Source organism: Terrapene carolina, unplaced genomic scaffold, assembly GCF_002925995.2.
Source record: "Terrapene carolina triunguis isolate 2854851 unplaced genomic scaffold, T_m_triunguis-2.0 Scaffold199, whole genome shotgun sequence".
Lineage (NCBI taxonomy): Eukaryota > Metazoa > Chordata > Testudines > Emydidae > Terrapene > Terrapene triunguis.
Genome location: NW_020664550.1, coordinates 221,327 through 237,027, shown reverse-complemented (window position 1 = coordinate 237,027; position 15,701 = coordinate 221,327). Strand labels below are relative to the sequence as shown.

At 43.8% G+C, this 15,701-nt stretch overlaps 1 protein-coding gene across 1 annotated transcript; it reads left to right on the top strand.

The window, feature by feature from the left end:
• The first annotated feature begins 11,257 nt into the window (after positions 1 to 11,257).
• Positions 11,258 to 15,295, top strand: LOC112118395 (interleukin-20-like). The gene is made up of 6 exons (XM_029912311.1): positions 11,258 to 11,317; positions 12,019 to 12,084; positions 12,817 to 12,909; positions 14,409 to 14,561; positions 15,037 to 15,111; positions 15,218 to 15,295. The coding sequence occupies exons 1-6, from the start codon at positions 11,258 to 11,260 to the stop codon at positions 15,293 to 15,295; spliced, it is 525 nt and encodes a 174-aa protein (XP_029768171.1).
• Positions 15,296 to 15,701: the final 406 nt, after the last annotated feature.

Sequence of the window (15,701 nt, the reverse complement as noted above, 5' to 3'; positions counted from 1 at the left end):
CCTGGATGATGCTTGAGGATAGGTAAAGCCCCCCAAATAGTTTGATTTTTACAAAAGCAGCATGGGATTGGCAGGGGGTGGGGGGAGGGGGAAGAGGGAGACAAACAGGAAGCCATCCCCCCCCTTTAAAAAAAAAAAAAAAAGCTGTTTACAATGCTCAGTGATCCCTTCCAACCACAACCACGGCACGTTTGGGAAATCGTGGTTGTGTGTCCCAGATTTCACCAAACAGGGGCGGATTACTTGTTGAATTGTTTACAGTTTAAGGGCTAGCATTGAAAACTCTTCCTGTTTCCCCTAGGTGGCCATATGCGATATCCCTCTCCTGAAGGTAACAGAGGTGGAAAGGGAGCAGATGCTGCAAGCGTCTGGGTACAAACCTGGTCTTTATGCTGCAATGCTGTGTGCTGCAATGATGCCAGACGAGTTAATACCAGAGTGGTGTGGGAAAGTGTCCTCCTGTGGTAGATGAAATAAAGCCCCCTTCCCAGAAACCTTCTGCAAAGGATTGCAGAGTACCTCCATGAAAGCTTCCTAGAGATCTCCATGGAGGATTCCCGGGCCATCCCCGTGCACATAAATAGTCTTTTTCGGAGAGCACCCTCTGCATAGCTGGAGTGGCCACCGATACCCACTACACCTACCTTTTTGTTCAGATTAAACATTAAAAATAATAGCATGTAACCCCTACGGTTTGACTGGAAATGTGTACTCACCAGAGATGCCTTCCCCAGCATCACGCTGCACCAGCAATTGGTCCTGTGAAGGGATGGGCTCCCGGGTAAAAAACAGTTCTTGGCTGTTGGGGAGAATGAATCCTCCTCTTGCCTGCCTCACATTCTCCTCCTCCTCCTCCCTCTTTTCCTCATCAACAATGTCCTCCTTGTTGTTGCTCGAGGTCACTCAGGGCTCCTGGGAGGTATCCACAGAGCGTTTTGGGGTAGTGGTGGGGTTGCTGCCGAGAATCACATGCAGCTCCTCATAAAAGTGGTGGTGGAATCTCCTTCCTTGGAGGTTTTTAAGGCCCGGCTTGACAAAGCCCTGGCTGGGATGATTTAGTTGGGAATTGGTCCTGCTTTGAGCAGGGGGTTGGACTAGATGACCTCCTGAGGTCCCTTCAAATCCTGATATTCTATGATTCTATGTCTGTGGGGCAGAACCAGAACAACTGTTCGCTTCCCTTGTCTTCTGGTACGCTTGCCGAAGATCCTTTATTTTCCCGCGGCGTTACTGCATGTCCCTGATGTAGCCCTTCTCCCCTATGGCCTGCGTGATTTTGACATAAATGTCAGCATTTCTTCTGCTGGATCGGAGCTCTGCCTGCACAAACTCCCCACATAGCAATAAGATCCAGTACCTCCTGTGTACTCCATGCTAGAGCGCGTTTGCGGCCTTGAGTCTCCATGATCAGCTGTGCTGGCGAACTCTCCACGCTGATCAAACAGGAAATGAAAATTCAAAAGTTCCCGGGGTTTTAACAGGGGAGCAGCTGTTTCCTGTGTACCTGGCTTACGTGCAGGGGAGTTGAAAGTGCTCTCCAGAGCAGTCACAGCGGAGCACTGTGGGACACCTCCTGGAGGCCAATGCATTCGAGCTACACAACGTAGTGTCTACACTATCCCCATGTCGACCTGTGGATGTCGAGTCAAGCGCAACGCCTCTCATGAAGGTGGAGTACAAAAGTTGACGGTACAGGCCACTTAGGTCAGTGGAAGGGACTCGGTAGTGTAGACACATTATTAAATCGACCTAATGTGGCTTATGTTGACCTAACTTTGTAGTGTAGACCAGGCCTTAGTTCTGAAAGTGATGAACATTCCTATCTCTTGCCGAAGAGACTTTCATAGTCAAGGTCCAACACCTGAGAAAGTTCTGTCTCCTGCACTCACCAGCCCTCCCAGCTTGAGTGTTTCATTGTTCCAGCAGAATATAGCTGTCATAGGAGGTCACAGCTGTGGAGGAAAGGACATATCTCAGGTAACCAGGGCTTTGAATATCAGGAATGCACCCTAGAAATGGACTCTGCACTCACTGGGGATTGGGGAACCAATGCCGAGAGTAGAGAACAGGAGTTAAGGGCTGCATTCATAGCAACCTGTGTTGCTAAGCAGATGGGTAGTCTTTTTTTTCAACATTTTTGAAAAAAAAATGGCTTTCTAAATTATATTTTAAAAAACAATTTTTTCATCAAACTACAACTATTTTTATTTTGAATTTTTTTGTTTATATGCAATTACATTTTTGATTTTTAGTCCCCTTTTCCCTTCCCTCCATTTTCCCACCCAAAAGAAAGCCTGAACAATTTTAATTTGCTTCAAATTAAATTGAAATTATTTTTTGTTTAATTTTTGATTTTTCATCAAAATTAAATGTCCAGGAAAAACCTCATTCTAAAATTTTCACAGAAAATACTCAGCATCTTAGGACCAGCCCTTGCTGCTGCATTTTCTGCCAGCTGTACATTTTTCAGGCAGGCAGGCTTGATTTCTCGATCTGAGGAGAATAACCAAGCCCTCGATGTCACCAATGCATAGCTCACCAAGGCAAGGTGTATCTCTGATAGGTTAGGGAGCAATTATCCAGCCAGCTGCAGATGAAAGTGGATGATTTTTGCTGTCATGGTTATTGGGACATCCATTGAGGAGTTTATTAAATGCAGAATAGCAGAGCTGAGTGAAAAATGAAAACCTATTCCTCACAAAAATGTTGACATTTTGAAGTGTTTTCCATTACAAAGTGTTTGAAATGGACTCGTTTTCCAGTTGTTTGACGTTGTTTTGAAAGTGTTTATATATTCTATATAATGTAATTGAAAATTTTGTACAAAAATTTAATTGGCCCAAAACCTTCAGTAAAGGAAAAATGTTCATAACCATTTTTAGAACACTTTCAATAACATTTTATATTAAACTGTTGGAAGAAAGCCATGACATTTTTTTTTTTGCCAAACATTAAACTCTGGAAAATATTTTGATACATTTTTTTGTTTTTGATTGAAAAAAAAAAGTTGCATTTGAAAAATTGCAGCCATCTCTACTATGGTGAGACCCCATGGGATGAGCCTGGCTCAGTTATCTTTGCTTGTACGTTTCTTACATTTGTATCTGATTTATCCACTCTTAATGAAATATTAGCAATCTTTTTGTGTGCCTGTCTGTATTTAAGGTACTTTTTTGGCCCTCATCACCTCACCATAGTATCTGAGCACCATACAGTCTTGTAATGTATTTATGCTGATAACATGTGTGCTGTTGCAGTCTATATGATTTTATAAAAATATGCTAATGAGTGAATATAATGTAACTGGAATATGTTTCATGCAAAAGATATCTTGTAAGGTATCATTACAAAGCTTATAATCTACTGAGTGTGTTCATCCTATTTCTATAAATGTATCACTCTTGTATCTAAAACTAGAAATAAGAAATATAACTCTGAGGGCCTATTGTAATTATGCAAAGTGTGGGCAATTAATGGTGGTATGGAATCTTGATGGCTCCCATCAACCAGGACAATTGACTGTGGATGGCTCTGTTTACAAGCAAGCCTTCCTGTGAGTCAGGCTGGGAGGAATGAAGGCTTGGGGTCTTACAGTGACATGTGATCATGTCACCTGAACTGGAATCCATCTTTAACTTGGTGCTTTTCCAGTGAGGAGGGGTGGGGACCCAGAAGGACAAAGGATTCCCGCCTTTTGCAAAAGATATATAAGTGTGTGGAACAGAACAAAGAGAGAGCCAACATGAAGAATCCCCTCACTACCACCTGAGCTGGAACAAGAGCTGTACCATGGGAAAGAATTGTGCCCAGGCCTGGAAGGTGTCCAGTCTGAGGAAAAAACTTACTGAAGCACCTCTAAGGGTGAGATTATCTGTATTCAGTTTGATTAGACATAGATTTGCGTGTTTTATTTTATTTTGCTTGGTGACTTACTTTGTTCTGTCTGTTACTACCACTTAAATCCTACTTTCTGTATTTAATAAAATCATTTTTTACTTCTTAATTAACTCAGAGTATGTATTAATACCTGGGTGGGCAAACAGCTGTGCATATCTCTCTCTCAGTGTTATGGAGGGCGAACAATTTATGAGTTTACCCTGTATAAGCTTTATACAGGGTAAAACGGATCTATTTGGGTTTAGACCCCATTGGGAGTTGGGCATCTGAGTGTTAAAGACAAGATCACTTCTGTGAGTTGTTTTCAGACAAGCCTACAGTTGTTAGGGGACGTGGTTCAGACCTGGGTCTGGGTTTGCAGCAGGCTAGCAAGTTTGGCTCAAACCAGGCAGGGCACTGAAGTCCTAAGCTGCCAGGGCAGGAAAGCAGGGGCAGAGGTAGTCTTGGCACATCAGTTGGCAGCTCCCAAGGGGGGTTCTGTGATCTAACCCGTCACAACATGTCTGTGAGATAAGATATTTTAAAAATAGGGAACTAAGGCAGAGAGAGACTAAGGGTATGTCTACACCCAGCCGCTAGTTCGGCGGCTGGCAATCGAAGTTCTGGGTTCGACTTATCGCGTCTTGTCTGGACGCGATAAGTCGAACCAGGAAGTGCTCGCCGTCGACTGCGGTACTCCAGCTAGACGAGAGGAGTACCGCGGAGTCGACGGGGGAGCCTGCCTGCCGTGTGTGGACCGAGGTAAGTTCGAACTAAGGTACTTCGAACTTCAGCTACGTTATTCACGTAGCTGAAGTTGCGTACCTTAGTTCGATTTGGGGGTTTAGTGTAGACCAAGCCTAAGTGACTTGCCCAAGGTCACAAAGGAAGTCTATAGTGGAGCAGGGAATTGGATCCTGATCGCCAGTGTCCCAGGTTAGTGCTCTAATCACTGGACTGTCCTTCCTCGGCTTGCCTGGCCAGTGTTTAGTGGACCCACTAATGCTTTTCTTTTATTAGCACTGAGACTAATTGCTTTTTGAATAGTCAATTCAGCTTTAAAATTTCCCTTCTTTTCATCTGCAATTTACATAATTATTGAGTAACACTTTCCCTCTTTATTTCCTTACTGGGATTTGGGAGTGGTTTGGGAAAGCCGGGGGGGCGCATGGGGAAACTGATTTGGTCAAGTGCACCTAGCAAGTGCCCGTTCCCTTCCTCCGAGTGGAACAGATGTTTCCATTGCATTTGCCAGGCAGCAGCCGGGAACCCAGGGAGGAGTGCACTGTGCAACAATGCTGCAGGCTACAGGGAAGCTTTCCAGCACCTCCGTAAGGGGAAACCACAACCTGCTTCAGATTTATTTCCGCTTCTAGTTGCACTAACTGTTTTTCCTTATCATGCAGAATAACAGGGATGGTGAGAGGCATTGATTCTATGGATCGGTGGGGATCTCAGCTGCAACTCCTATTCCACATTTCCATCAACATGGTCTTGAGCAGCACTTGGTAGAAGAGTAAGCTAGGCTTGTGCCAGGCACTTGGAGGAAGACTTGGGTGCCTGACATCACAATGGGTGTAAGTCAGCCTTGTATGTTTGTCAAGAGAATTTACCAGCCTGGGCACAAAATCTACTTGTATAATCCTACCATGTGGATGAAAATACTGAAGAGCTATAACTTGCTCATCAAAAAAAAATTACTCACCCAGGTCCTGTGCCATACCGGAGGTCAGGCTAGATGATCACAATGGCCCCTTCTGGCCTTGGAATCTATGGGTACGTCTATACTTACCTCCGAGTCCGGCGGTAAGCAATCGATCTTCTGGGATCGATTTATCGCGTCTTGTCTAGACGCGATAAATCGATCCCGGAAGTGCTCGCCGTCGACGCCAGTACTCCTGCTCTGTGAGAGGAGTACGCGGAGTCGATGGGGGAGCCTGCGTGCCGCGTCTGGACCTGCGGTAAGTTCGAACTAAGGTATTTCGACTTCAGCTACGTTATTAACGTAGCTGAAGTTGCGTATCTTAGTTTGAAGTGGGGGGTTAGTGTGGACCAGGCCTATGAATCTATAAACTGAGCCCCAGCCCAAGCTGCAATACCAAATAGCTGTCGATACAGGTGTGTGTAGAGCGCTAGCCTGAGTCTGTCGACCCGGGCTGGGAGGTTCGCTCTTGCAGGCTGCTATGTAGACCTACCTTTAGAGGAGGCTGGGCATGTCTATGGCTAGTGAAAGAGAATTGTCCATTTCCAGTGGTCCTAGTCGTAACAATCATCATTCTCGATCATGGATTCCTTGCTTGATTCAGCTTCATGGCACTTGCTGCCTCCCCAAATCCTGCACTGTCATTACTGAGACCTTTATTATCTTCCACGTAAGGCAGAAGGAAACAGTCTCAAGTTAGGCAGGTCCCAAACCATTTAGGACTTTATAGGAGGAACCACATCCTTAATCACCCCCTGGAAATTAGTAATCAGTGGATTAGATATTGTCCTGCCTTGTACAGTGTGTTATTTCTGCTTTAGTTGCATGACATCTCCCAAGTAAAAGGTCTTCTTCTGAGATGTTTAAAGCTCTGAGTCCTGTAGATTACAGGATAGGGATGAATTGTGCACTGACCCTTAGGGGAACAGCCTGGGTGAGCTAACTGGCTTGTCTGCTTCTAGCTCCTTTGATTGTGTGAATTTCTGCTCCTTCAAAGACATTTGATCTGTACTGAGTGCCCAGCAAACCCTACGTGAGCCACTGTGTTTCCACATCATGGAATGTTCAATCAGATGATCAGATGCATATTTCCAGGTCTATAACTGTCCTGCGCTTCCTGCATCATGTCTCTCTACTCCTGCATCATGGACCTAAGCCAAATATGCAAATGGCTTACAAGAAAGTGATGAACAATTAGATTTCCATAGCAGTTAATAAATCGCCTGATGTAAGGCCACACTCAGAACTGCTTACTCAGCTTTCACTCAGTCAAAACTCTTGCTAAATTTAAGGATTGAGTCAAACTTGAGTAAGGAGCTCAAGGTTTGGTTCCCAATGAATACAATGAAACCTGTATTTAGGCTCAATTCCCACAGGACAGCACTCTCTAAAATACAAATAGGGCCCTACCAATTCACGGCGGTGAATAACACGTCACAGACCATGAAATCTGATCTCCCCCATGAAATCTGGTCTTTTTTGTACTTTTATCCTATACTATACAGATTTCACAGAGGAGACCAGCGTTTCTCAAACTGGGGGTCCTGACCCAAAAGGGGTTTGTGGCGGGGGGTTGCAAGGTTATTCTAGGGGGGTCAGGTTATTTCCACCCTTACTTCTGCGCTGCTGTCTTCAGAGCTGAGTGGCGAGAGAACGGTGGCTGCTGGCCAGGAGCCCAGCTCTGAAGGCAGTAGCACAGAAGTAAGGGTGGCAATACCATACCATGCCACTCTTACTTCTGCACTGCTGCTGGCAGTGGCGCTGCCTTCAGAGCTGGGCTCCCAGCCAGCAGCCACTGTTCTCTGGCCTCCCAGCTCTGATGGCAGCACCGCCACCAGCAGCAGTACAGAAGTAAGGGTGACAATACCGAGATCCCCTGTTACAATAACCTTGTGACCACCCCACAGCTCCCTTTGGGATCAGGACCCCTACAATTATAATATCATAAAATTTCAGATTTAAATAACTGAAATCATGAAAATTATGATTTTTAAAACCCTATGACCATGAAATTGACCAAAATGGACTGTGAATTTGGTAGGGCCCTAAATATAAAGATCATTCTCTCCTAAAGACAGCCACTATTTGCCACTGGGTGGTTGTATAAGACAGATGTCACCATATTACTCTCTGCTTTTGGCAAAAATTGCATTGATGCTGCTGGGTTGGGAGCTTTTCTAAGAAGTGGGTGGATTTTCTCTTGGCTGATGTGACCAGAACTCTAACTCTGATTCTAGTGAAAAGATGACCCAGGAATAATTACACGTCTGTGGGTAACCTTTTGGGTTGTGCAGAGCATGCACCCAAAGGGCTGGCTTGCCTGAAAATAGGACCACTTATTCCGGTGCTTAAATGGGAACTGAGTTCTTCTGAAAATTCTGGCCTCACTGTAGATCTGGAAATTTCCCCTCTCTGGGTGAGAACGAAATGCAAATGGATCCTAGGGGTATGTCTATGCTGGAGCTGTCATTTCCAGCTTGAGTAGTCATACTTGTGCTGGCTCTGCGTGAGCTAGTGTACTAAAAATAGCAAGGTAGCCATCCTTAGCACAATCCAATCCGAGACCCTACCTGGGGGACAGGTAGTCCCTCCCATCACCCGGGCAGTTGCAGCCACACTGCTATTTTTAGCACACTAGCTTGATCAGAACTAGTGCAGCTCTATGTACCCAGGCTGGAAATGACACCTCCATCTTCAGTGTAGACATCCTCTGAGTGAGGCAAGGAAGCTGCTGTCAGGCATCCCATTGTCTGTCCATTTGGCCTGCAAACCTGAGGGCAAGGGCTCCCTTATAGCAGTGAGAGAAGGCCCCCCTGTGCATCATATGACCACCGTGACTACACAGCCAAATGAACAGTTGCTGCGAGCAGCATGGCCAACTCTCATGATTCATGATTCTCATGAGTCACGCAATTTCAGCTGGAGCCAATCTCGCCATGACACCAGAAGCTCCAGCCTTCAGCAGTTCCAGCTCTGCTGTCTCCATCCCACACACAAACTCCTTGTCCCCTAAAGGAGTCCAGGGGCAGCCTTTTTTCAGAAAGCCCCTGGCAGCACTATTCCTCCAAGACAGGAGGAAGCCACAGGAAGGGGAAAGGGATGGGCGCTGTCAGCCCCCGGACTCCATCAGATCCCTTACGATCTGCAGGTTAATCGACGTAACACCTATGCAAAGCCCTGCCTCTCCCCCGCAAAGGACAAAGGAAACTCCAATACTTTCCACTCCCATGTGCAGGAATAACACCCGTGGGAGAGAAACTTGGCCCCTTTTATTAACCAATTAAGTCATAAAATTACAAAGGGAAATCAAGTAATGAGAAAAGTGGGAAGAATCCCAAAAGTTGATCCAGAGGTGTTTCCTCCCTACTCCTGCATAAAAATGATCAGCAGTCTCCAGGTGAGACAGCACATCAAGAAGCAAGCGAATACGTATTACAGAATAAGGTAAGGCACCAATATATTTGTCTATCTATGCAGCCATCTGTTGTACCTGTCTACAATTCATATATTTATATTCACACCCTCTGCATAGGTATATATGTATATCCATGTGTATATATATACATATGCCTACATAGCTATGAGATTTTGTTCATAAATAAGCTAATTTTCAGTGGTATCAAAACAATAGTTAAGGTACCAGAACTATTTTTGCTTTCAGTTGCTCCTAATTTTCTGAGGGAAAAAAATTCTCTTTTGGATGCAAGTATCTATTCTTGGTCTCAGCACGACTATCCGTCTGGGGAAATTTTCTGGCAATTGCCTCCAATCCAGCTGCTTTTAAGTTCAAAACAGTTTGAAATATGTAATTAGGGCTACATGAATTTTTCCATGACAAATTTTATTTGAGAAGACACTTTTTTTCCCCATTCAAAATAAATTATGGATTTTTTCAATTTTTGGACTGAACAAATCAAAAGGAAAGTTTTTGTTTTGGTAAATTTCAAATAAAAATTTGTTTTATTTCAGTTTTGGTTTTCCTTCTCTCCCTTATGGGGCGGGAAAAGAAAGAAATGAGGGAAAACCAAAGAAAAGGGAGGAAACACAAACGAACAAATAAAACAAAACAAAAACCCAAGAACTGCAACAAAACAAAAATTTTCAACTTTGAAATAAATGAAATGAACATTTCAATTTACTTTCATTTAATCAAAGTATTTTTTAAAATTATAGGATTTTTTTCCCACAGAAATGGTCATTGCCTTTGAAAAGCCATTTCTCACTGAAAAAAAATTGTTAATTAAAAACTTTTAACCAGCTCTCTATATAACAGTGTGTATGTATGTGTGTATATAAAGCATGTGTGTGTGTATGTATGTATGTATGTGTATGTATGTATGTGTATATATATATATATATATATATATATAGCTTTTATAAATATTCACATCTATGCTATATGTAATATACTATATATATTGCACATTGCAGTGGGGTGGTTACCCCACTCCTGCCCTGAAGGGCTTAAAACAGCCCTGGGGGAAAGTTGTGGCTGGGAGCTGCTAAACTGGGCTGATTGGGAAGTGGCTGCAGCTGGGCCACGCCCCAATCAGGCCACAGCTGGCCTGTATAAAAAAGGCTGTGAGCTAGGAGCCCAAACAGACTCCCTTTAGCTTCTGAGAGGGAGGGACCTGGTTGCAGAGTACCTGAGTGGAGCAGGGCTGGGGAAAGGCAGTGGAGCTGGGGAAGCTTCAGCCTGGAAAGCCCGGGCTGCAGCCTAGCAGAGGGCCCATGGGTCCTGGGGGTTGCAGAGGGCAGCCCAGGGGTAGGCAAAGGCAGCAGGTCCAAACCCAACCTGGCCTATGATGAGTGGCTGACACTGCAGTGTGCCCCAGGGCACGAGGGCTAGTTGGTGACTGGCAGTAGCCCATGACTGAGGCAAGGTGGGGATAGAGGGTTGGGGGGTTCCCTGGGGAAGGGAGACCCAAAGAGAAAGAGGTTACTGCCAAGGGGCATCCCCCCAGATAAAGGGGCACTGGGTCCTGGGAAGGACGCAGGGGCCAAGCGGTAGTGGGACACCCACCTGCAGAGGGCGCTCCAACAGCTGGAGAGCTAATTCCCTGAGATGACCAGCAGGAGGCACCGCAGGGGTGAGTTTGCACAACCCTTACATGTGTATATATATATGCACTCATGTTGTATGATAAATATGTAACAGGAATCTATCTAATATACACTTGTATTTCCTTTCCTGTCCACCAAATATTTTTTTTTTTCATGTAGATACTGAAAAATGTGAAAACTGGAAGTGTCCACGTGAATATGCCTTCATGAGGCCTAATGGCTTGGCTAACTGTCTGTAGGGGAGTAGATTTTAAAATTAAAAACCACTCCTAAGCAAGCTCCTGTTCAGATATTATGCTGAAGGGGGATCAGGGATGCAATCCTGTCCCATAGATGCCAATGGGAGTTTTGCTGTTGACTTGGGGGGTGAGAGGGGCAGGAGTTCACCCTAATACAAAACCCTAAGAGTCGGAGAGTGTATTTTTTAAATTGTGTAGATGAAGGATAATGATGAAATATTTTTCTCCCCATTGATCAGCTATCCCAGCCAGTCAAAGTTTCTTATTCTGCAGCAATATGAAGATCTCCTGCCTTTCCCTCGGCCTCCTTTCTACAATGTGCTGGTTGTATTTGACACCAACAACTGGGAACAAAATCTTCCAATTTGGACCTTGCATGATTTCAATGAATGTTAATGAAATTAGAGCCAGCTTCACAGCGATCAAAGCAACCATTGTAAGTATTGCCCTGTGCGCTGTAGCTGTAGAAAGGCCTGGGCAGTTATGGTTTGACCAACCAATATCTCTTTAAAATCAGTTATCTGGGGACTGGGTGGCTCAGGAGATTGCAATATGGAGTTTTAGTAGTGACCCGGGGACAGATTCGTCCTTGCTCCACACCTTGTGCAGTCATTTACATCACCACGTGAGTGCAAAGTGGATGTATAATGCTACCGTTCAGCTGTGTTAGCACTTTACTCTGGTATAAATGCCAACATGAGGTGCAGGGTAATGGAGAATCAGGCCCCCAAAGTTGTCACCATCTGATGTCTCTTGTGATTTATTTGTGAAATGAGTTTTGGTGGTTCTCAGTTCAGTTCCTTGTGAGCTTAAAAAAACCAAAAGTAGCCACACACCATAGACAAGAACAAAACAGTTCATTGGGCAGTCTCAGCAAAGTGGCCAAGGACAGAACGAGCCTTGGAGACTGAACTCTTCCTCTCCCCACTGGTCCCTCCAAGTCAGGGATGAGATGTGTGGATGAGCATGCTGAATCTGATTTTCAAGCAGATTTCGCTCTCCAGAGATCATCAATCACCAACATGTAATTCACTTTCAGTTTTTAAGAAGAAAAGCTCTGTTTATATGCTGTATGCATTAGCTATCTAAACATCCTGATACGCATTCACATCACTGTATTTTTCTCTTTCTGTTTAGCAAGCCAAAGACGCCGTCCGAACCATAAGCATTTTGTCATACCCATACTCTCTGCACAATTTCAATGTAGGTACCATTATTGCCTCTCCGTACAACTTTTATTTGTTGAATTTATCCTTTACAGCTAACTTTAAGTGGGCCATTTCTCAAGGCTGACTGTAAAATTCCACAGAGTTGTGAATTAGTGCTGATGGAAAGGTTCCAAGGGAACCTTTTTCCATCAGAAAATAGTGTTTTGTCAACTCAGACATTTTCCATGGGACTGTGTTGATTTCAACAACATTTTGTTTAGGAAAAAGAAAAATTAAAACAGTGACCTCTTCAGAACAGAATATTTTGATTTTTGTTTGTTTCAGAACGTATTTTTATTTCAAAATTTATATTTTGTTATAAAATATTTTAAAATAGAAAAGTTGAAATGAAACATTTTGATTTTATCCAAGTGAAACATTTTGATTGACCTGAAACAGTTTTTTTTACTTTTGTTTCACAAGAAATTTAGAAATGAACATTTTGTTCTGCTTCAGAATGAAAACAAATTTCAAAATTGCAGAATTTACCTTGAAGCAGAAATCCTGGTTCCCACACAGCTGTAATATGAATACATGTACAGTACATAGCTAAGTGGACTAATATGGGCTGATTACATGAATTAAGATAAATGACTGCCTCTTTCTGTAGCCATCTCTTTTGAAAACAAGATTTCATGTTGATAGTATTGGATAATGAACAGGGGACAAAACCATTTTGCTCAGTATATTCCTGTAGTTGTATCTGTTTGGGCGTGATTCTCTTCAGCTCCCACAAGTGAAGGAGCCTCAGGCTAGATCAGCCTTTGGGATGGGAGGCTACTCAGAGGTGCTGCAGGAAGGTGTTGGTGCTGATAATATAGTAAGTAGTCTCAGACGTATTAGAAGGTGGTTACAGCTGGAGGTATCATTTTTTGGAAGAGACATGTAGCCAAGTTCTTGGCTGCTTGTTGATATTAAAATCCTGTAGAACTTTTCCTAATAGGTACGGATGATAACCCTGGCAACTTTATCCCATTCCAGCTTGAGTAATAACCTTCTTCACACTTACATTTCCCTACCAATTTCAGTCGTATTCTTCACTTGCTGGGAGATTTTAAAGTTTGTGTGTTTCCCAAGGTCTAGGCACATTGCAGCAACGAAGGGACATATTTTCAAAAGGGCTCAGCACCCAACAGCTCTTATTGTTCACTTTTGAAAGTCAGGCAACTTGTTTAGGTACCTTAATGGGTCCTTGTCACAGGGTGGCTATGTCCCCTCCACACCATCCCTCATGAATGAAGTCAGTCTAGTTCCCCTGTGCAAGGACAGGTGATCCCATTGGCCAATTAGGAGGGCAAGGCAGTACCTAGGGGCTATAAAAAACTAGGGCAAATCAGAGACAGGGAGACCCAATAAGTAAGACCTGCTGAATCAGAGCTGCCTTAGTGGGAGTTGGGGCAGGTGAGGTCTGCCACAGACACTGTATGCTTAGGAGCTGGGAGAAAGCTGAAGGCAGGAGACAGCAAGAGGCGTTTGCAGGTTGGTGTCCCAAAGCCAGAGAGGCATGACTGGAGAAGGCTGAAGGCAGGAGGAACAGCAAAGGGAGTTACCTGCTGGCTCTGAGCCAGAACCGAGGAAAGCAGGCAGGGGAGCAGTGGAGGAGCTTACCTGCTGATGTCTCCAGGATCAGAGAGCTGGACCCAGAAGAGCCAGGAGAGGGCTGGGGGAGTGAGGGATACTCCCCTGGTAAAGACGATCTCCCAGCAGAGAGACTGGGGGGGCTCCCACTGGGAAGAGTAGAAGTTGCACTCCACTAGGAAGGGTTGGGGTGGCTGTCCTGGTACAAGGACAGAGGAAGAGTCTGGGCATGGTCAGAGGTGCTGGTGTGTGATATGTGGGGCATCGTGAGACAAGATGTCGGGTGATCTTAATGACTGTTTGCAGTGGGGTGAGAAATGAACTACATGTGTTTGGATGGTGTTCCCAATGTCTGATTATAAACCAGCCCTGAGGAGGGTACATTTGTGTCAAGAGAGCTTGCATAGAGTAACTGAAGACTCTGAAGGGGAAACTGAGGCAGGCGTGACTATCATGCTGTGGCCTGCCGCAGGAGAGTCGCTCCAGGCAGGTGCTGCCCTAGGACAGTCCTCTTGGGAGCTGAGTTCTTTTGAAAATCTATCCCAAATCCATTGTAAACATTGTAGCAAAATGTATCAAACAAATTTATAAAAAAAATTATCCATTCAACTGCCATGTTTAGCACCAAAGATGGCTGCATTCTAGTGATGAGTGAGGTGGTCACTGCTTATAGGTGTCTTTTTTTTTTTTTTAAATAGCACTTTCTAAAGCACTTAAAGAAAAGATATTATTTCTCTTAAGTCTGCAGATAGATGTTGCATCATCCATCACCTTTTAAGATTCTACGTGGACAAGGTCTTCAAACACTGTGAGACTGAGGATTCTCATGTCAACCGGAAAATCAGCAGCATAGCCAATTCTTTCCTCTTCATCAAGAAGAAATTCAGACAATGTGTATGTCAGGTTTCAATAAATCCCAGTTATCTCTAAAATGTATGTTAAATCCATTAATATGAGGGATATGAACAAACTTGGTATAGATTAAATAAATCAGCCGGAACATTTCCTGAGGTTCCAAAAAGTTTGCTTAAGCGAGAGTTCATACCGCTAGGGGCTTCAACAAGGAACAGAAGCATCAAAACACCGGGAAAAGAATTGTTCACATGTACTCATTGTTGGGAATCTTTGAGATTTACCCTTGCACCACAGAGCTCCTATTTGAATCTGCAAAATAGTATTGAATTGGGATTTTGGGCTAGCCCTCAATACAGGGATGAATTTCATCCTTAGATGAGGCAGTCTGACTTAAGGGAATGATGTATTTTGCACAGTTTAGCAAGAGCTAGCCTTATAAGCGTCTCCATATTAATCAGAAAGCTACAGCTTGTTAAAAGAGAAAAGCCTAATGAATTTGGTCTTATTTTTCTAGAATGAACAAAATGTGTGCAATTGTGGAGAGGAAGCAACAGAGAAATATAAACAGATTCTCAGCAATTACGGACAGGTAAATTGATGAGACTTTATTCGCTAATGCAAAGACTTGGGTTCCTTTTTGCTCATTTCAAATTGCCATCATTATTTACCAAATATTTCTTTCAATCTACTTCCAGCTGAACACGGCTTCTGCAGCAATGAAATCCCTTGGGGAGCTGGATATCCTACTAGACTGGATGGAAAAGGCTCATTAGAGAACGGAATACAATAACCAACATGCTATTTTTAAAGGTCCTTTAAAATTGTTCAGCTGCCATGGTGATGAGTGTGGAATAAGGTCTAAATCCAACTTTCTTTGACGATCTTCCTATTGACTTGAATTGACAATCTAAATGTTTAGACATCGTCTTGCATAAAGAAAAACCACACGTGAGCTTGAAATAATTCGTTCAAATCACAGCACTTACATTCCTGATTAGCCTTGAAACCCTTTCTCTGCTATTACGGGTAGTTTTTAATTCTTTTTAGTTGTGGTTAGATGAGTCTCTTGTAGCAATGTAATGAAATTGTTTAGATTTGTGTGCTCTTTGGGACAGGGACTATATCTTCCTCTGTATTTTGGAAAGCACACAACACACCTTGGGAGCTACTTCAATCTAG